Raw genomic sequence first — 20455 nt, forward strand, 5'->3', positions numbered from 1 at the left:
GTTGAGCCTTGGTTGCTATTGGCAGGTCAATGGGAGGGTTTTACCCAAGCCAGTCAGCTGCAAGGACTGGCTATGACCACTGACCGCCAGCCTCCACCCTCTGTGGAAGATCAACTGTGTAGGGGCAGGGTGGTGGTGCTCTGACATGGTCTGCAACTGTCCACTGTGTACACAAGCTCTGGGGTTTCCCAGGTAGTACAGGCCAAGTTCAGCCCCTACCTCTGTTTTGCTTGGGGCCACCCTGCCTGAGCTATCAAGCAATCTGAGATGGCTTGGAAATACCCAGGTGAAGCCAAGCTGTGAATCTAGGCTGGTTGCTGAGAGTGCCCACCCTGCAGCTACTTAGCAAGAAGTATAGGGGTGAAGGCTCACTGAGGCTGGCTGTTGCTTGTTTGATAGGATTTAGGAAGTTGTGAAGCATGAGCCAATACCATCCATTTATATGGAAAAGCAGATTGTGTGGGCCCATAAGTGGGGTGGAACAAAGCCTCTGGGGATCTCCAGGGTGGGACAAACAGTGTTAGCCAGCCTGCCAGCTCTGTGGATCTGTGGGGTAGGGCTCAGAAAATGGACAATGTCCTCTGCTTGCTCTGTTCCGCAGCTCTCATCTTGACGGCCAACACTTCAATTTCTCCCTGAATACTATTAGTTCCTTTCAAGTTGCTACCTGGGTGCTATAGTTCAGAGGGAGTGAGTCTAAGTCCATGTGTGGGTTCTTTAAGAGGAACTGCGTGGGACTCTAGAAATTTCATGTACTGACTCAATCCCTGCTGGTTTTCGCAGCCACAAGTTACGGAGAATCATCTTTCTGGCACTGGAACTCTGGGCTGGCGGCACTGGTATGGGGCTGGGACTCCTTGCTCCCAAGACATCCCTCCTGATTTTTTATCCACCACATGTGAATGTGGGACCAGCCTGTTCCATTTCTCTACCCCTCCAACCAGTCTGGCTGGAAGTGATTTCTTTAATTACGTAGTTGTCAGACTTCCATTCAACTCAAAAGATGGTTCTGATGGTTCTGAGTGATGGTTGTTTTATATTTTAGTTGTAATTCTGATGTGCTTGTGCAAGGAGGTGAGCTGTTTTTACTTAGGCCACCATCTTGACCAGAAGTCAAGAATCGATTCTGTCTTGAACTTTTATTGCTTCGGTAACACTACTGTGACTGTCCTTATGTGGACATCTTTGAACACTTCTCCAAAGGATGTGTACATTTTGCATGTTCATGTTATTGCTATATTGTCCTCCAAAAACTAAATTATTTTTCACTAACTTAAACACTCCCCCAAAGTACCTGAATGTACCTGATTAATAGACTTTTCTACTTTTTGTCAATATGATAGGAGAAAAATTTTATCTTATTTCTATATATATTTCTTTGATTATGTGTGAAGATGGTGACCAATTTAAATTAATAGGCAATTTGTAATTTATCTGTGAACTGCTTCTTTCTATTCTTTGGCCCTTTTTCTACCTGGTGGTAGTTTTTCTGTTATTTGCTTATATGAGGTCTTCAGTTACCTCCTCAGGCCCTTCCTTGAACCTCTATCTAAAATAGTAACTGAGCTGTTGATCCTCATGTCAATCTGTTCAATCCTCTGCAAAAATTACCATTGGCTATTTTTCTCATCTGTTTATTGCTTCCTTTATTTTAGGATATAAACTCATCTATCTTGTTCATCACTTTTATCTCCATCACATAGATCCAAGCCTGACTCATAATAAGCATTCAGATATTGTTGAATAAATGAACAAAAGAATAATAGAATCAGCCTATGTATGTCATAAACATTTAATTGTTTTCAGTTTGCATGGTATTTTTTCCCAGGGAAAGCTTTACATTTTAATTTAGCCAAATGTATCAATATTTTCCCTTTATGTCTTTTGGAGGTTTCTTGCTCCAAGTTTATAAATAAATTTACCAATACTCCTTTGAAATCTCTATTGTTCCATTTTTTACATTCAAGTCTTAGACCTCTGTAACATTTATTATCATGGAAAATATAAAGGATCTAGTTTTAATTTTTCTCACAATAGTTGGCTAGCTAATTATCATTCACTGAACTATCTTTCCTGTATGGGTTTAGCATAACAGCAAACATAAACTACATTTCCATGGATTAGGTCTTTTTCTGGACTCAATCAAATTATTTTAATTACTGTAGATTTGTAACATGTTTTAATAGTTGTTGAAGCTGACTCTCCCTCAATTTCATTTCTTTTCTTTTTTTAGTTTTTTTTTTTTATGGCTAAGATCATATATTTATTTTTTCTAGATAAATTTCAGGATGATTTTTGCTAAGACAGAAAAAATTATCTTAAAAATTATTTTAGAGCCTGGTTTGCAGGCTCAGTGTATTTAGTGCCGGCTTGTGAACCAAAGGGTTGCCAGTTCAATTCCCAGTCAGGGCACATGCCTGGGTTGCAGGCCAGGTCCCCAGAAGGGGCTGTGCAAGAGGTAACCAAGCATTGATGTTTCTCTCCCTCTCTTTCTCCCTCTCTTCCCCTCTCTCTAAAAATAAATAAATGAAATCTTGAAAAAAGTTGGAAAAATTTATTTTAGAGAACTAAGTAATAATATGCATATATGGTATACATTGTATATGCATTTTACAGTTTTAAAAGTCTTTATCTCATGAATGGAAATGATAAAAATTTAGTTTGCTCAGAGTTCATGGTATTAAACAAGTTGTTCCTTAGGGAAATGGGTCAATGCATATGAGCATACTTAGCATCCTTTAACTAGAGGGATTTAGATTTGAGCTTAGATATATTCTGCTAGAACTTTTGAGTATAAATGGGTCTTATAGTTTTAGGCATGACTTGAGTATGATGAACTATTGACAAGTTATCCTCAGTCTTAATTACCTATTTTGGATATGTCTTGCAGAAGATTAGTTACAAAGAAATTTAGCCCTAGTTATTATTTTGCTTCTCATCAGCTGTTTAGCTCTTGACAATTGACTTAAACTGAGTTTCTGAACCTCTGCTTCATCATCTGTAAAACAAGCATAAAATGCTCATTCATTCATTCATCAAATATTTTATTTACCTGCCTACCTTTGAGAATTGTGAGGGTCAAGTACCAGAATTATGGCAAAATTTTTTTTGAAAATATGAAGGCCTTATGGTTAAACATTGAACCTTCGAAACTTTACATTTGCTTATCTCCAGTCCCTTAAGGAATAAGCCAATAAGAACAAAAGAACAGGCCAGGAGACTTCTGTAAATTTTGAAAGCTGGAAAATAGAGAAGAAAAAAACAGAACTTGGCACCCAGTACCTCTGAAGGCTAGTGTTGAAAAGAGGAGGGTGAATTGGAAGTCTAAAAGCAGAGTGGGACCCTCCCCTACCATGGGGAAATTTGAAAAAACAAAGAGTTGTAAGGAGGACAATGAAGATGGTGGTATACTGGCAAGGAAAGTTGGGATTAGGACTGAGGAAGTGATAGAGTCATGAATCTTCCCCCATAATAGGAAGTCAAAAGATAATACAATTAAAAAATTAAGAAATAGAAGAATATGCATGCTATTAAAGAGATAATTGAAGATGAATCTACACATCTTCAGTAGTCACACACCTGCAGTACCCACACTGTATTGGAAGTGATTGTGTAGGCCACACAGAGGACTGGAGCTTCTTTCATTTTAGTGTGAGCCTTAGCAGCACTGTTACTTGATAAGCTTTTAAAACTATGTACATACATTGTAGTGACAAAAATTAAAAAGAAAAAAAGACCTTATGCTATTGTGAAAAAGTGAATTTCTCTAGCACAAGACTTGGCATTTGGTGTATAATCAATGCATGTAAAATGGTTGAACAAATACCATTCAATTATTTAGAAAACTCCAATTACTCCTTTACTATTGGTGCTATATAGGAATTAGAATTAAATAATGTACTTTAAGGATTGATGACTAATATATTTGGAATATCACCATATAAGAAACCAGTTTTTTATTTTTGAGAATTATAAGATGGTGGAAGACCTTTGAATAAAGTTAAAAAATAAAATGTCAATTTGAACTTTGAATGTATTTCATACTTTTCATCAAGAAATTTTGGGGTTAAAAATACATTTGTTGGTGTATGTTTATCAAGATGTGACAGTATTTTCTGTACCAGAAAATCTCTATGACTCAGGCACTAATTTAGGAGCTTGATAATGCTGTCTGTGCCTTTTTCTGTCTTTGAATTCAAACTCAGTCTGCCTCAAGGTAGGTAGTATTAGACAAATCCTGGCACTTAGTCCTTTAATACTGTGAACATAGTAATTGAGTTTGGGAGTTAACTTACCTCTTCCACAAGGATAATCAGAATGTCAGATGCTACAGATTTAGTTTTAGAAGCATGATCTCCTATTTGAAGCAAAGTATTCCTCCAGAAAGTTCAAAGTTCTGCTAATACTAGAAGTAACTTGTCAGTAAATAGGTTGAGTGATTATTCTCCAGGAAGGAGAATGTCTTGCTAATGGAATCACACTATGGAGTTCGGTCCAATATTCATCTGTAAGTGTCTATGAATTTTGGGGGAAAGAAATGCTAGAGAAATGACCAAGAAATAATATTGTGTGACATTAATGAAAGAACAAATACAATTTCTTTTTCTTTGTAAGATACAGGTAAGTTCGACTCCTATTGTGCTTACCTCTGTATATGTTGTACCAACTGGTCTAATATCTTGAACATGCACTTTGGCTTTTTAATCTCACAATTTTACACTCAGAGCTATTATTTGACTAAGCTGCCATGATTTTTTTACCTAGTTATGTAAGAAAATAATTTCACTTGGAAATGGTACCTAAGCAAAAGTTTCAAAAATGAAATATTGCGACTGTTAAGGTTACATATGTAATTGATTTGGGTGTCTTCTGTATAACCAAGTGAATTGAAAACCATATTTTAAAACTTTATTGTCCCTAGAGTGAATTACTGGAATTTAAGCGACAGCAACAGGAGGAAGAAAGAACCAGAACCCACCAGGCTGAGCACAGGAGGTATAATGGCTAATTAATTATCATCCTTGGTTAAAACAATTACCTATAAATTGTTTGCAATGTTTTAGGAACACATTATAGTAATATTGACTATAGTTTTGAAATTCATATTATCTTTTTAATCTTTATATTATGCAGGCGTGGTATGTGTGTGAGGACGCCAGTTGCTGTACACACATGTACATGCACATACAATATCTACTTTTTCTGGATAGGTGGCATTAGTTTACACTAGAAAACTGAATTATGCTCTCAAGCTATATGTTTATTTATATTGTATTTCATTTGCCTTCCATGGAAGACGGCATCTTTATCCTTTGAGATGATGCTTTAGAACAATTGAACTAGTACAGATGGTGAGATACCTGTACTTGAATACAAAAGTTCAGACAAAAACTACCATAAAGTTGACTAACATATTAAGAAAAAAATCTTAAAATAGGACCATTAAGGATTTTTTAATAGTGTAAGTACTCTCTATTTTATTCCTAGTAGCTGATACTCAGTACCCAGTAAAATACCATGCTGATGTTGGGGACAGTGCTAATAGCCACCATATCTGTCATTATTATGTTAGGATTTTCCTGAAGGGCACTTGGGTTATTTGAGTTAATTGCAGTGTGCTTGAGTGTCTTAGGAGAATAATTTAATTTAAAGGCTCTCATGATTTAAAGGAAAAAATTCTTCTTTTGAATCTTAGTGGCTTCTTTTATATGTCTGAATTCCCACTATCACTAATGCATATTTTTAAATTGTGGCAGTTTCACTTTATAAATGAGACTTTAAAATGTGTTAATGGAGACACTGAAATAAACAATAAACTGACAGTAACCAGAGGGGAGGGGGGAGGGAAATAACTTGGGAAAGCAGGGAAAGGAACGTAAATGAACATGAATGAGGGACAACACATGGATGGAGCCAAGGTGGGGTGGAATTGAGGGTGGGAGGTGGGCATGGGTGGGGCGGGGGGGATGGAAATGGTGGGGGGACTTGGGGGTTGGAAAATGGAGACAACTGTATTTGAACATCAATAAAAAAAGTACCATATTTTTCGGACCATGAGACACACCTAAGTTTTAGAGGAGGAAAATACGGGAAAAAATTTTTAAGCAAAATTGTGGCAAAATATTTAATAACATAAATAACGTAATATGTCCCCCTGAGCGAGCCAAGTAAACTACATTCAGACTATAAGACGCACTTTCACCCCAAATTTGGGAGGAAAATGGGGGTGTGTCTTATAGTCTGAAAAATATGGTTAAAAAAAACAAACTCCCAATTCTGTTGTAGCCACCAACCATGGATGGTGCCCATATTCTTTTGACTAGATTATGCTCTTCCATTGTCCAGTCAAAATAGTTTTAAGATGTCAAATGTAAATTTATGTGTTCTCTGATTATAAGGAAACATCAAAATTCTGATGCACTGGTTAAACTATTATTTTGGGTAAGAGGACCCCATTACTGCTACATTTTTTTTTAATAAAATACACCACAAATTAGTTTAGTCTTTTATAGGTGTTTTCTCATTTTCTCTTTAAATGGTTTTCTATTAAAAAAAAGCTGATATTATATAACAGTTGTTAGTACTAGCCAGTTATTTCTCTGGATTTTTGAGGATTAATTGGATAGGAAAGCTTCAAGCACCTTAGAGATAGTGATATGTCACATTAATAAGCCCTGTTGCTAAGAAATTAATCTTCCATAGGCATCCAATAAAAAATGCAAGTCATCTAATTAGAGCTGGAAAGGATTACTTTTGTTTTGTTTTAGGAACCTTGACCCTCATTCTTTAGGTTTACTTTCATACTGCTGAATACTTAAATATTGGTGGGGCTATTTACTGGATATTTTCTACACCTTATTTTCTCTTTCTATTGATTCTAGTTAAGTGTAGATCCAAATTTAATCCATGAGGAAATCTCTCCGGATAATAAACTTAATAATCAGGTTTGAAATAACTGATCTAGTCTTTAAACACATTTTTTGTATTCTCAATCAGTTTTTGAAAAGTTTGTTTATTTTGTCATTTAGAGTTTACAGTGAGCATTCCTATGTTTTCATATGAAAATACTCATTCAGTAGCCTCTTAATGAGTAAAATTGCTGGGTTCGTTCCTGCTGAGAGCAACAGCACAAGCTACATAGTCTGTATGTAGGGGGCGCGACGCGAGCGCTCTTCCCACAGACATTAATTTTATTAGAGTCAAAAAGACAATGTGCTTTCTACTATTTAGAAGTTCACATGGCCAGAAACTCAACCCTGAGTTTTATAATGGAAAGCTTACAGCATTCCTCACAAGGTTTTAACGAATCCTATAATGGTTGAGCCTGAGTGCATCTGCACCTGACTCAGTCTAACTTTCTGAATAAGAGAAGAAACTTTAAACTCCAGAGAGAAAGGACAGACCATGGAGGTTAAGGACTTGATAGGAACTGGACCATGAGCTGAAACCTGGAATGAACTGAATTGATTTATTGAAACTTGAACCATTCTTGAATAACAGTTTTTATCTAAATTAACCCTGGGAAGAAAATCTGGAGCATTAGTTTGACAGCAATAAAATGTATGTATTGTACTTTCTAATACTAGTAAACAAAAATATAAACTGGTACTTTTTTTTCCTATTTGAATTTTCAGTAGGAATTGAGAAAATAATCTCTTTACCATCCATAATTTCTGGTTGACCTCTGTGTGTCCTAGTAACTGATACTCAAAAGTGAATTGCATCAGCTTGCATGAATGACAAGTCATCAGTCTGCACAGTGTCTGAGTGAACTGAGAGAAGTGGACAGTGCGCAGTTTTGTAACAGGGTGCAGCCAAGAGGGGGGCCCCAAATAGGGATTTGAAATGGGATCCAGAACTCAAGGTGTCCAGGAAATATTAGAAAAATATATATAGGATGTCCTCACCCCCACAAGCCTGAGCTGGGGGAAGGGACACCTGGAGCAGGGGCATTCAGAGCTGTTTTGGGTAGGAAGACCTTTGCAGCTAACCCCTGGTATGGTCATTTAACATATCTATAACCTTTAACTGGTTTCATAGATATGTTAAATAGCTGTGGCCAGGCTTTGAGACAGGGAGATGGGAGTGACTTCCACCCAAGATGTAACTGGGAAGCAACTCCCCCTGGTTACAGAGCCTGTGTGAGAGCTTGGAGAAAATTGGCTCCATGCCATGGGGCCATACCTGCCCAGACTTACTATGGCAGCCCAGTAAAGCTGGAAGAATAGGGGGATGCTGGCAGGTGTAACTGATTGTAGGAGGAGTCGGAAATGGGGCTGCAGAGGAAGACTGGCACTGGGATTTAAACCCAGGCGTGGCAGCCATACCTGAGAGAGGACCACACAGTTTTGGGTGAAAGGAGAAGGGAGAGAGGACCACACGATTTGGGGGGAGAAGGGAGAGAGAACCACATGGCTTTGGCAGAGTGGGGACCCCATGGCAGCACCACAGCTGATGGTGCTGGGAGCCTGAATCATGGACTTATACTTCTTTTCCTAAGATACAGTACCCCAGACTGGGCAGAGGGAGAAAGGACTGTGTGCATCTGTGGGTATTCTAAAGGACTTTAGTATTTTAATAAAGATATTAAGTCATTGCTCTAAGTCTGTATACCTTTTAAATAAATAATTTCTTTCCTTTCACCAGTCTCTGGCATTAAGAGACATCTTTCCTCTGGTGGCAGGCAAGGTGAACCTAGTAGATGTGTGTGGGGGAACCCCCTGAGAGAAAAGGGGGGTCCTTTCCGTAATAGTATATTGTCCCCTCCCCTCCGGGTCTGTTCTGTAACAGTTTTGCAGGCTGCACTCACCACCACGGGTGGTTTCACAATGTACCATCAGTCACAGGGGCAGGAAGAGGTGGTGATCATGCGCCTGGATAATTCTTTCATTTACCTTTTACATATTGGGGCATGTGAAGGCTTTGTTCTCAGCACTGGGAATAGACCGAACAAGGCAGAGAAGGTCTGTAACTACATGGAAATTACAAATGGGAAGAAAGAAACAGAAGTCAATAATTTAACAGCAACATTATTTCATGTGATGATATGTCCTGTGGTGAACACACCATGGATGTGATGTTGATGGAGAGATTGAAGGTGTTAATTCCCGAAAAAAGAGGTGACATCACAGGACAAGAGCTAGTCACACAGAGACTGGGGGCCAAAACATATGGATGTTCCCTATTCAGGCATAAGAACAAATGCAGAGGCCTTGAAGGGGGAATGACATTGTTCTTTTTGGGTCCCAAATGACTGGATTATAGATGGTAAGGAAGAAAATATGAAATAAGGTAGGAAACATAGGCAGAAGCCAGAAATACAAGATTTCATAAGCCAGTGATTTTATTCTAAGAGCAATGGCAAGTCAGGGAAGAATTTTAAGCAAAAGGAAGGTGGGCCCTGTTTCATGATTTAGTAAGCTGGTTATGTGGAAAAGGATTACAGAGGCAGAACTGGAAGCAAGAGCAAGATGAAAGAGAATGGCCATTTGGACCAAAATGGTGGCCCTGGAAAGAAATGGGTGAATTCAAGATGTGCTTGGTGGGTAAAGCCAACAGGACTTTTAGTGGTTTGGATATGGGGTGGCATAGGGATGTTGAGGGAAACAGTTTTGTTACTGATAGAAAGACTGGACAAAAACAGCCCTAGGGGTATGAGCAGTCAAGAATACAATCAGTTGTGCTGTCTAAATGGGGAGCAGGGTAAGCTCTCATTTCCTTAATATGCAAATCTCCAGCTCAGTAAGATACTATTCAATCTTTGTGCAGAGAGGTCCTGGAAAGGTGACTCACACACTGAGCTCCGTCTGCAGGGAGCCAGGCTGACCAGATATGGTACTTGGTAGATTTTATGGTGAGAGGAAAAAAGCTTTCTAGTAACTAAGATGTAACCAGTGTTTGATGGGACTTGAAGTTGTTGAGAAAACAGCAACCCAGTAAGCCCGAGATCCAGCAGGGCAACATGCAGTTGGCATTTTACGTATCCCTAAGCAAGCACAGACAGACAAAAAATCCTCTGACTTTGCCATCCAGTAGTCATTATCCTTAAAGTCCCCAAACCTCCCATAGTCATGGACTGACAGCTCCCCACCATGTGCACATTCTGCTAATCTTCATGACTGAACAGGAGGCTAATGTGACTGAGGCCAGCCTACCCTTCCTCCCATAAACCTGTATTGAGCTGCTGCTTGCACCAAGCCGTGTTTCTAACAAGAAGCTGATGGTCTTAATGACACCATTCCTCAGTAATTTGTTGACATCATAGGGTACCTATCACGATGTTGCTTCTCCAGCCTTCACCTCCCTGACTCTACTCATCCATACCAAGGCAGCTCAGAGCATGCTGTTGCTTTTACTTGACTTTTTTTTAATGTTAACATTTTTTAATTTAAAAATTTAAGGTTTTTAGTAGGACAGGTATATCCAAGGCCATGAAACAAATATTTAGAATGATTAATTATAAAGCAAAAAAACCAGATAGCCAGCTCCAGAAATAGAATATAACTAACATCCTACAGTTAATCCACATTCTGACCTTTAAAATAATCACTTTCTTACCTTTCTTCAAGGTTTTACCTCCTATGTGTTAAATTTAATTTCTGAAATTGGTTGCTGCAAGTATGACTGAACATCAGTGAAAGATGTACTCATTACCTCTTTGAAAGCTCAGGATTCCTTCTTAATATTTTATTTTCCCCATACACTCATTCCAGTCCCTTCTATTTTTCACTTGTGGGTTTTACTTTAGCAAGACTGACAATGGGCACAGGGCATATGAGAGGGACATCTATTTTGCAACAACAGTGCCACAGAGCTATTTTTGGTTTTCCTTCATGTTTTCATTCTTATGAAGTCTTTATCCTTCCTCAGCCTCTGGGGTTTGTGCTTTGCCTGGCCTGGCCTTTAGGGGTCTGGTTGCTTGGGTGAAGAAGGTTCTTGAACTGATAGAAGATAGGTCAGTGAAACTGAAATTAGCCACTATGCCCCCTCTGGCCAAGCCACCACCCATAACCGGCCCCAGCTCCAGCAAAGGACTGATAACAGCATGTCATGTGATTGATGTGAAAAGAAGTTTCTGTAGATTTCTTCTAAGTTGAAGGGAGGAAGCAATCCCCCATAGTCAGTCATACGGCATATTAGGTTCTCAAAAATCTCTCAGCCTTGCAACAAGCTTTTCACTTACACACATTTTTCATTGTTTTAAAGGGTAAATAATGCTTTTCTGGACCGACTCCAAGGCAAAAGTCAGCCAGGTGGCCTGCAGCACTTTGGAGGCTCTTGGAATGTGAATAGCCATAACAGCTGGGTGAGTTTTTCCTTTACTCTTAAAAAATATCTTTCAAATTTGAAGAATAAAAACAATGAGAATTTAAAAAATATGTTGTGGCCTTCTCCCCAGATATTTTTTTCGTGTGCTGTTCAGCTGTGTGATGGGCAGTCAGCCAGGGTGATTATTGTAAATTCCACAGTAGCTTCTGAGAGAGGGAAAAAGTCCTGATTTCAGCTCTGGCCAATCACAGTAAAAAATGACACCTGCTCTTTGATCTCAACGTGATTTCCTGGACTGTAAGGCTTTTTATCACTCCTGGTCCAGAACCATGACAAAAACAAATGAACACTTTTTTCCAGGAATATTTTAAATGAAATATGGTTATAAAAATAGTGAGCATTCTCCAGTAATAAATTTTTTCAGTAAGACTAGCATATCAAAGAAACCAATATTTAATTTTTCATTATAAAGTGATTTTTAATAAACCCTACAGCAAAAGACACTTTTTAAAAATGAAATCTTGATACAGATTTTTGTGAAGAAAATCTTGCAACTTGTGATATGTGTTTAATATGTTTTGCCTGCTTTATAATTTAATTGAAGCTCAGGTACATATGTGGCTACTCAAAAAAAAATGGAACAGATGTAAATCTTTAAATTGGTAAAATATAAGAAAATAATCAAGTGATTGCTGACCTGAAAACTCTAGAGATGATCACTCTTTAATAAATACTTGATGGACCTGACCAGGTGTGACTCAGTTGGTTGAGCATTGTCTTGCAAGGCGAAAGGTGACTGATTCAATTGCTGGTCAGGACTCATGCCTGGGTTGCTGGTTTAGTTCTCTTGCTTAGTAGAGACAGCTGGCAGTGACTGATGTTGCTCTCTTGCTCTCTTGCTTGATATTTCTCTCCCTAGCTTTCTCCCTTCCTTCCTCTCTCTCTAAAAAAAATTAATTAATTAACTAATTAATTAAGAAAAAATAAATTCTTGATTGACAAAAGGCCATTTTTGAGAAGACAGTCTGTTAGGAATCTTGCATGTTTTTTAAAAAGATATCCAATAGTTAAAATTGATAGGTAGATTTCACCTATTATATATAGTGAATATATATATATAGAGAGAGAGAGAGAGAATTTATGTATCTATATAAATTATATATAATGAAGAGAACACAAATCAGGCAAAGTTGCAGAGAATGTGTAGTGGATGTATTTATTTATCCATAATGAATGCTCATGTGTATCACTGCAGCATTCAGAAAAGAGACAATATGGAAGAGAGAAAAGATTCTAAATACACAGTTTTTGCATCATGCATTACAATTTCTAAATTATTAACTTATACAAATATGTGAGTAGGTGTCATATGGTAAATGGAGCACTGTGAATTTAATACATTATCCAAATTCAAGGAATTATAAGTTATGAAACATGATTGAAACTCAGATTCTGGATGACTTCTAAACTTGCTATACATTTTCTCTTTTACTCAACTACTGCCCAAATGTAGAAAGTACCTAGAAAAATACCTGGGATTGAGAAGATGATGGGAGAGTGTAAAGGAATACCACATGGGCTGCTGCTAAGAGAATAAGGATTGGGCTCACCAATGACTATTGGTAGGCCTTACACGAGTGAGCTATAAACCTTTGCTTGGGTTCCTCACAGATTAAAAAGAGAGGAATGTTGTTTTCTCATAATGTGATGTGAGTGAGGATGATTAAAGTTTTCTTAGTAGGACAGGCATATCCAAGTCCAAAGTGATTATTGGTTCTTCCCTTACTTGAAAGAAACATGACAGAAAGGTGAGAACTTCTTCAGGCTCCCAGCTCCAACTCCACATTTACTTACCTACAGACATCCCTACCTGTATGCCCGCCCTTCCTTGTGAGCCAGTTTCTATCTTCTTCACTGTCTTTGTTCCTCCCTTATCCTGAATTATCCATCTCAACTAGAAAATGCCCATCAGCATAAAATATTAAGAAATATAAACTATTTTGCTACTACCTTTCTTCTTACTATTTCTTTCTTCCCCTTTAGAGCAGAACTTCAAGAGGTGTCTATTCTTGCTGTGTCTACTTTCTTTCTTCCCATTTCTTTTAAACGTACCCGAATCAGGTTTTAGACTTTTCCAGTCCAACAAAAATGCTTTTGTCATGGTCACTAACAATGTCCACATTGCAAAACTCCAGAGGTTATATCTCAATCTTTATTTTTAAGACCTATCAGCATCATTCATCATGATGAAACACTTCCTCCTCTGTGAAACTTTCTTTACTTGGCGCCTGGGACACTATACTCTCCTGAGTTTTTACCTGTTCCCCTGGCCAACATTCTCCTTGGCTGAAATTCCCTGCATCTTTTTGTTCTCGCAATATTGGAGTGCTTCAGGGATCTACCTTCTGAACATTATGTTCACTTAATATCTTGATGGCATCAAGATATTAAGTGAAATTAAATGTATATGCTTATTACTCCCAAATTTTAATTTCCAGCCTAGACCTCTTCCTCTAACTCTAGGCCTTTATAGCCATTTGTCTACCCAACATCTCTACTTGCATATCCAATATACATTTCAACCTTCACATATCTAAAACTTAACCTTTATTCCCTTTACCTTGATGTTCTATCTGCACTTTTTCCTGTTTGCATAATGGTGCAACCCTTCTGTTACATCCCTCCACAGATAATCCATCAGGAAATATTTTTGACTCTTCTAAATATATCCAATCCAACAGCTATTCACAACCTTCACCACTATTATCCTGCTTCCAACTTCTATCAGTGATCATCTAGATTCTTGAAAATGTCTCAAGTGGTTTCTTTGCTTCCACACTTCCCACCTAGAGTCTGTTCTCTGTATGAGAATGATCCCTTTGAATCAGAAGTCAGATCCTGTCACTCTTCTGCTCAAAATCCTCCAATGACTCCCATAACTCCCCAAATCACTTGAAGTAAAAGCCAAAGTCCTTATAGGAGGCTACCAGATGCTACATGATTTAGACTCCACTTTACCCCTCTGGTGCTCTCTTATGCTGCCCTTTCTCATTCTTTCTAGCCATTCTTGCTTCTTGCTGTTTTTTGAAAACTTGAGAAACTGGATGCTCTCACCTTATGGTCTTTGCACTGACTGATCCCTCTATAATATCCTCCAAAATATCCATATTATTCATCCTTCGAGTTTTTTTAATTCCTCCTTAGTGAGGGTTCCTCTACCACTTATTAGTGCTGCCACCTGTGATTTAACCCCTGGCTCTTGCCAGGCTCCACTTCTTTTTTCCATTGCACTCTGCAACTTCTAACATAATTTACTATCATTTACTTATATGATTTGTTGACTATTTAGTCTCTCCCTGTGGTGATATGTGTTCCATTTGCCATCAGAGCAGGGCCCTTTGGTTATATTCCAAGCATAAAACAGTGATTAGAACTTACCATATGCACAAGGAGAGAGGTGGCTGTGATTGATGGTCACCAAAACAACACAGATTTAGAACTAAATGATGTGATATACTCAAATGACTAGATATTCAATTTTAAAAAGCTATATATAAAACATTGGATGAAATAGATATTGGATTTAAAACAATGAAGAAAAATGGGACAAAATGCCAACCAAGAAGATTTGAAAAAAGAACAACTTTTAGAAATAAAAAACATTGATCTTTTTTAAAAAATATATATTTATTGATTATGCTATTGCAGTTATCCCATTTCCCCCCCCTCACTCCACTCCATCCTGCCCACCCCCTCCCTACCACATTCCCCCCCTATACTTCATGTCCATGGGTCATACTTATAAGTTCTTTGGCTTCTACATTTCCTACACTATTCTTACCCTCCCCCTGTCTATTTTCCACCTATCATCTATGCTACTTATTCTCTGTACCTTTCCCCTCCTCTCCCCCTCCCACTCCCCTATTGACAACCCTCCATGTGATCTCCATCTCTATGGTTCTGTTCCTGTTCTAGTTGTTTGCCTAGTTTGCACTTGTTTTTGTTTTAGGTGTGGTCGTTAATAACTGTGAGTTTGCTGTCATTTTTACTGTTCATATTTTTTATCTTCTTTTTCTTGGTAACTCCGTTTAACATTTCATATAATAAGGGCTTGGTGATGGTGAACTCCTTTAACTTGACCTTATCTGAGAAGCACTTTATCTTCCCTTCCATTCTAAATGATAGCTTTGCTGGATACAGTAATCTTGGATGTAGGTCCTTGCGTTTAATCTTGGGTAATGTAATTATGATGTGCCTTGGTGTGTTCCTCCTTGGGTCCAGCTTCTTTGGGACTCTCTGAGCTTCCTGGACTTCCCGGAAGTCTATTTCCTTTGCCAGATGAGCGAAGTACTCCTTCATTACTTGTTCAAATAAGTTTTCAATTTTTTGTTCTTCCTCTTCTCCTTCTGGCGCCCCTATAATTCGGATGTTGAAACATTTCAAGATGTCCTGGAGGTTCCTAAGCCTCTCCTCATTTTTCCGAGTTCTTCTTTCTTCATTCTTTTCTGGTTGGATGTTTCTTTCTTCCTTCTGGTCCACACCATTGATTTGAGTCCCAGTTTCCTTCCCATCACTATTGGTTCCCTGTACATTTTCCTTTGTTTCTCTTAGCATAGCCTTCATTTTTTCATCTGGTTTTCGAACAAATTCAACCAATTCTGTGAGCATCTTGATAACCAGTGTTTTGAACTGTGCATCTGATAGGTTGGCTATCTCTTCCTCGCTTAGTTGTATTTTTTCTGGAGCTTTGAAGTGTTCTGTCATTTGGGCCATTTTTTTTTTTTTTGTCTTGGCGCATCTGTTACTTAAAGGGGCGGAGCCTTAGGTGTTCACTGGGGCGGGGTAACGCTGGTTGCTGTGCTGTGATGCTGTAAGTGGGGGAGGGGCCGAGAGGGAACAATGGCGCCCGCTCCACTCTCCACCGGATCTCAGTCTTTCACTCTGCTACCCACAATCAAACTGGGCCCCTCTGGTGCTGGTTTCTAAGTGGGTGGGCTTGTGCACACTCTAGGCCCCTGTGGGTCTCTCCAATGACCTCTCCTGTGAGGCTGTGAGTCTCTCCTGCTGCCACCCCAACCCCCACAGGTGTTTTCAATCAGAGGTTTGAGGATTTATTTCCCCAAGCTGGAGCCCTGGGTTGTGTGGTCTGCTTCACTCCCTGCTGTTTGTCCGGTTTATCTGTGGGTGAGTATGGGGCCGTGGGGTGCTACCCACTGCTCTGCCTGCCCCGTTCTCCGCCACTCTGAGTCCGGCCCTCTCGGTTTATCTGTGCGCGAATGTGGGGCTGGAGGGTCTGCCCGTGGTCAGACTGCCTGCCCTGTTGGTCCCACATTCTGCCAGTCTCGGTCCCGCCACGGCCACGCAAGTCCTCTCCGCCCCGGTGCCCGTCTCCACCCCTCCTACCGGTCTGGATGAATGTTTATTTTTTATTTCCTTGGTGTCGGACTTCCTTGCAGTTTGATTTTCTGTCAGTTCTGGTTGTGCGAGGAGGCACAGTGTGTCTACCTACGCTGCCATCTTGGTTCTCAAAACATTGATCTTTGAAATTAAAGCACTCAATGAACTTATCAGAATAGAGGGAATATAAATTAAGAACTAAATCAAAATACCATTTCTCTTCTATTATTTGGCAACTCCCCCCCTCTGCAAAATGAAAGATTGGCAATATACTCTGTTGGCAAGGCTGTGGAAAAACAGGTTCTTTCACACTTTGTTGGTGCAAATTCAAAATGGTGCAATGTAGGTTAAAATGTATTTTAATTTGTTACTGTCTTCCCATAAAATAAAAACCAGGTATAGACATATTACAGAAAAGTTCTAATAAATGTTCTAGTAACAGATGATTTCAAATGCCTGGGAAGATTTGTTAGAGAAATGAATAGGAGAAAGTATTCCCAAAAATGATTAAGCAGGTGAATGGAACTTTCAATCAAAATCCAGCAAAGACTATACAGAAAAAAAAAATGATAGACCAATCTCACTCATAAACATAGATTCTAAAAAATTTCACAGAATTTTGATAGATTTTCTAATGAATTTTTAAAAGGCATAATATGTCCATATCAAATTGAATTTATTCCATAATGCAAGCTTGACTTACCGTAAATGAATAAATAAATAACATAAAACAAAAAAACAAACAAAATCTTCACCTCATAAATTATAGGGCAAATACCACAAGATCATCTCAAGAGTTAAGAGAAATAATTTGATAAATTTCAATATACTCATTTGTGTTTAAAAAAATAAACTTCTAGCAAACTAGGAACAGAAAGACAATTTCTTTAGTACAAATAGGTAGTTACAGAATAGCCATGGGAACGTAAAGTGCAGTATAGAAAATGGAATAACCAAAGAACTTATATGCGTAACCCGTGGACATAAACAATACAAGGGGAGGGATGTCCTGAAGGAGTAGGGGGAGTAGGGGGTGCTGGGTGGAAAGGTACAAAGGGGAAAAATTTAGACAACTCTAATAGCATAATCAAAAATATAATAAAAAGAATGCATGGGCACAAATAAAAAGAAAATTTCTTTTATCAAAAGTCAGCAAAAATCTGTAATAAAAATACATCAAAAACATTTTCTTGGCCCTGGCCAGGTAGCTCAGTTGGTTAGAGTATCATCCCCATACACCCAAGTTGCAGGTATAATCCCTGGTCAGGGTACATAAAAGAATCAACCAATGAGGACATAAATAAGTGGAACAAGAAATTGACATTTTCTGCTCTCTCCGTCCCTCTTCCTCTCTCTAAAAATAAGTTTTAAAACCTGTATTATTTATTTATTTATTTATTTTTGTTGTTGTTGTTCAATTACAGTTGTCTGCATTTTCTCACCACACCTACATCCCACCCCAGCCAAACCCACCTCCCTCCCCTGCCTCCACCCTCCCCCTTGGTTTTGTCAATGTGTTATTTATAGTAGTTCCTGAAAACCCCCTCCCCACTATTCACTCCCCACTCCCTTCTGGACATTGTTAGATTGTTCTTAACTTCAATGTCTCTAGTTATACTTTGTTTCCTTTTTTCCTTTGTTGATTATCTTCCAATTAAAGGTGAGATCACATGGTATTTGTCCTTCACCTCCTGGCTTATTTCACTTTGCATTTTGTTCTCCAGTTCCATCCATGCTGTTGCAAAGGGTATAAGCTCCTTCATTCTCTCTGCTGTGTAGAATTCCATTGTGTACATGTACCATAGGTTTTTTTTTTTTTTTTTTATCCACCCATTTGCTGATGGGCACTTAGGTTGCTTCCAGTACTTGGCTATTGTAAATTGTGCTTCTATGAACATTGGGGTGCATAGGTTCTTTTGGATTGGTGTTTCAGAGCTCTTAGGGTATAACCCCAGCAGCGGAATTACTGGGTCAAAGGGCAGTTCCATATTTAATTTTCTGAGTAAATTGCATATTGTTTTCCACACTGGCTGCACCAGTCTGCATTCCCACCAACAATGCACTAGGGTTACCATTTCTCCACACCCTCTCCAACATTTGTTTGTTGACTTATTTCTGTTGGCCACTCGGACCGGTGTGAGATGGTACCCCATTGAGGTTTTAATTTGCATCTCTCTGATGGCTAGTGATGCTGAGCATCTTTTCATATGTTTCTGGGCCTTCTGTATGTCTTCCTTGGAGAAGTGTCTCTTCAAGTCCTTTACCCATTTTTTAATTGGGTTGTTTATCTTTCTGGAGTGGAGTTGTGTGAGTTCTTTATATATTTTTGAGATCAGGCCCTTGTCTGAGGTATCATTGGCAAATACGTTTTCCCATACTGTTGGTTCTCTTTTCATTTCAATGCTGTTTTCTTTAGCCCTGCAGAAGCTTTTCATTTTGACGAGGTCCCATTTCTTTATTCTTTCCTTTATGTCCCTTGCTTTAGGGGACCTGTCTGTGAGGATATCGCTACATGGAATGTCTGAGATTTTCCTGTCAATGTTTTCGTCTAGGACTTTTATGGTGTTACAACTTATATTGAAGTCTTTTATCCACCTTGAATTCATTTTTGTGTAGGGTGTAAGTTGGTGATCGAGTTTGATTTTTTTGCATGTAGCTGTCCAGAGCTCCCAACACCATTTGTTGGAGAGGCTATTTTTGCTCCATTTTATGCTCCTGCCTCCTTTGTCAAATATTAATTGACCTTAAAGACTTGGGTTTATTTCTGGGCTCTCTGTTCTGTTCCATTGGTCTATACGCCTGTTATTATGCCAGTACCAGGCTGTTTTGATTACAGTGGCCTTGTAATACAGTTTGATATCAGGCATTATGATCCCTCCTACTTTGTTCTTCCTTCTCAAAATTGCTGCAGCTATTTGGGGTCATTTATGGTTCCATATAAATTTTTGAAGTGTTTGTTCTATATCTGTGCAGTATGCCATTGGTACTTTAATAAGGATTGCATTGAATCTATAAATCGCTTTGGGTAGTATGGTCATTTTGATGATGTTAATTCTTCCAATCCATGAGCATGGCACATGCTTCCATTTGTTTGTGTTTCTTAATTTCTTTCTTCAATGTTGTGTAGTTTTCTGAGGATAGGACTTTTACCTCCTTGGTTAGGTTTCTTCCTAGGTACTTTATTTTTCTTGTTGCTATATCAAATGGGAGTTTTCTCCTCATTTCTGTTTTTGTTGTTTCATTGTTGGTGTACAAGAATGCCTTTGATTTCTGAGTATTGACTTTGTATCCACCTGTTTTGCCAAATTCATTTATTAAGTTGGGTAGTATTTTGTGGAGTCTATACGATTTTCCATGTACACTTTCATGTCAGTTTTGTTTCCTCCTTTCCAATTTGGATGCCTTTTATTTCTTTTTCTTTTCTGATTGTTGTGGCTAAGACTTCCAATACTATGTTGAATAGAAGTGGTGAAAGTGGACAACCTTGTCTTGTTCCTGATCTTAGTGGGAGAGAGTTTAGTTTCTCTCCATTGAGTATGATGTTGGCTGTAGGTCTCTCATATATGGCCTTTATTATGTTGAGGAATGCTCCTTCTATTCCCACTTTGCTGAGTGTTTTTATCAGAAATGGGTGCTGTACCTTATCAAATGCATTTTCTTTATCTATTAATATGATCATGTGGTTTTTGTCTTTGCTTTGGTTTATGTGGTGTATTATGCTTATCGATTTGCGAATATTGTACCATCCTTGCATCCTTGGGATGAATCCCACTTGACTGTGGTGTATGAT

General features: G+C 38.5%; 1 protein-coding gene across 1 annotated transcript in view; it reads left to right on the forward strand.

Annotated features, from left to right (window-relative positions):
* The window catches only part of EPSTI1 (epithelial stromal interaction 1), a 138992-nt gene that overhangs the window by 112233 nt on the left and 6304 nt on the right, over positions 1-20455 (forward strand). The window contains exons 9-10 of the mRNA XM_024567395.3: positions 4922-4995; positions 11206-11305. Coding sequence (XP_024423163.2) covers positions 4922-4995; positions 11206-11305 — 174 coding nt within the window. The remainder of the gene's footprint in view (positions 1-4921; positions 4996-11205; positions 11306-20455) is intronic.

The sequence above is a fragment of the Desmodus rotundus genome, chromosome 13 (genome assembly GCF_022682495.2).
Source record: "Desmodus rotundus isolate HL8 chromosome 13, HLdesRot8A.1, whole genome shotgun sequence".
NCBI classification, from domain to species: domain Eukaryota; kingdom Metazoa; phylum Chordata; class Mammalia; order Chiroptera; family Phyllostomidae; genus Desmodus; species Desmodus rotundus.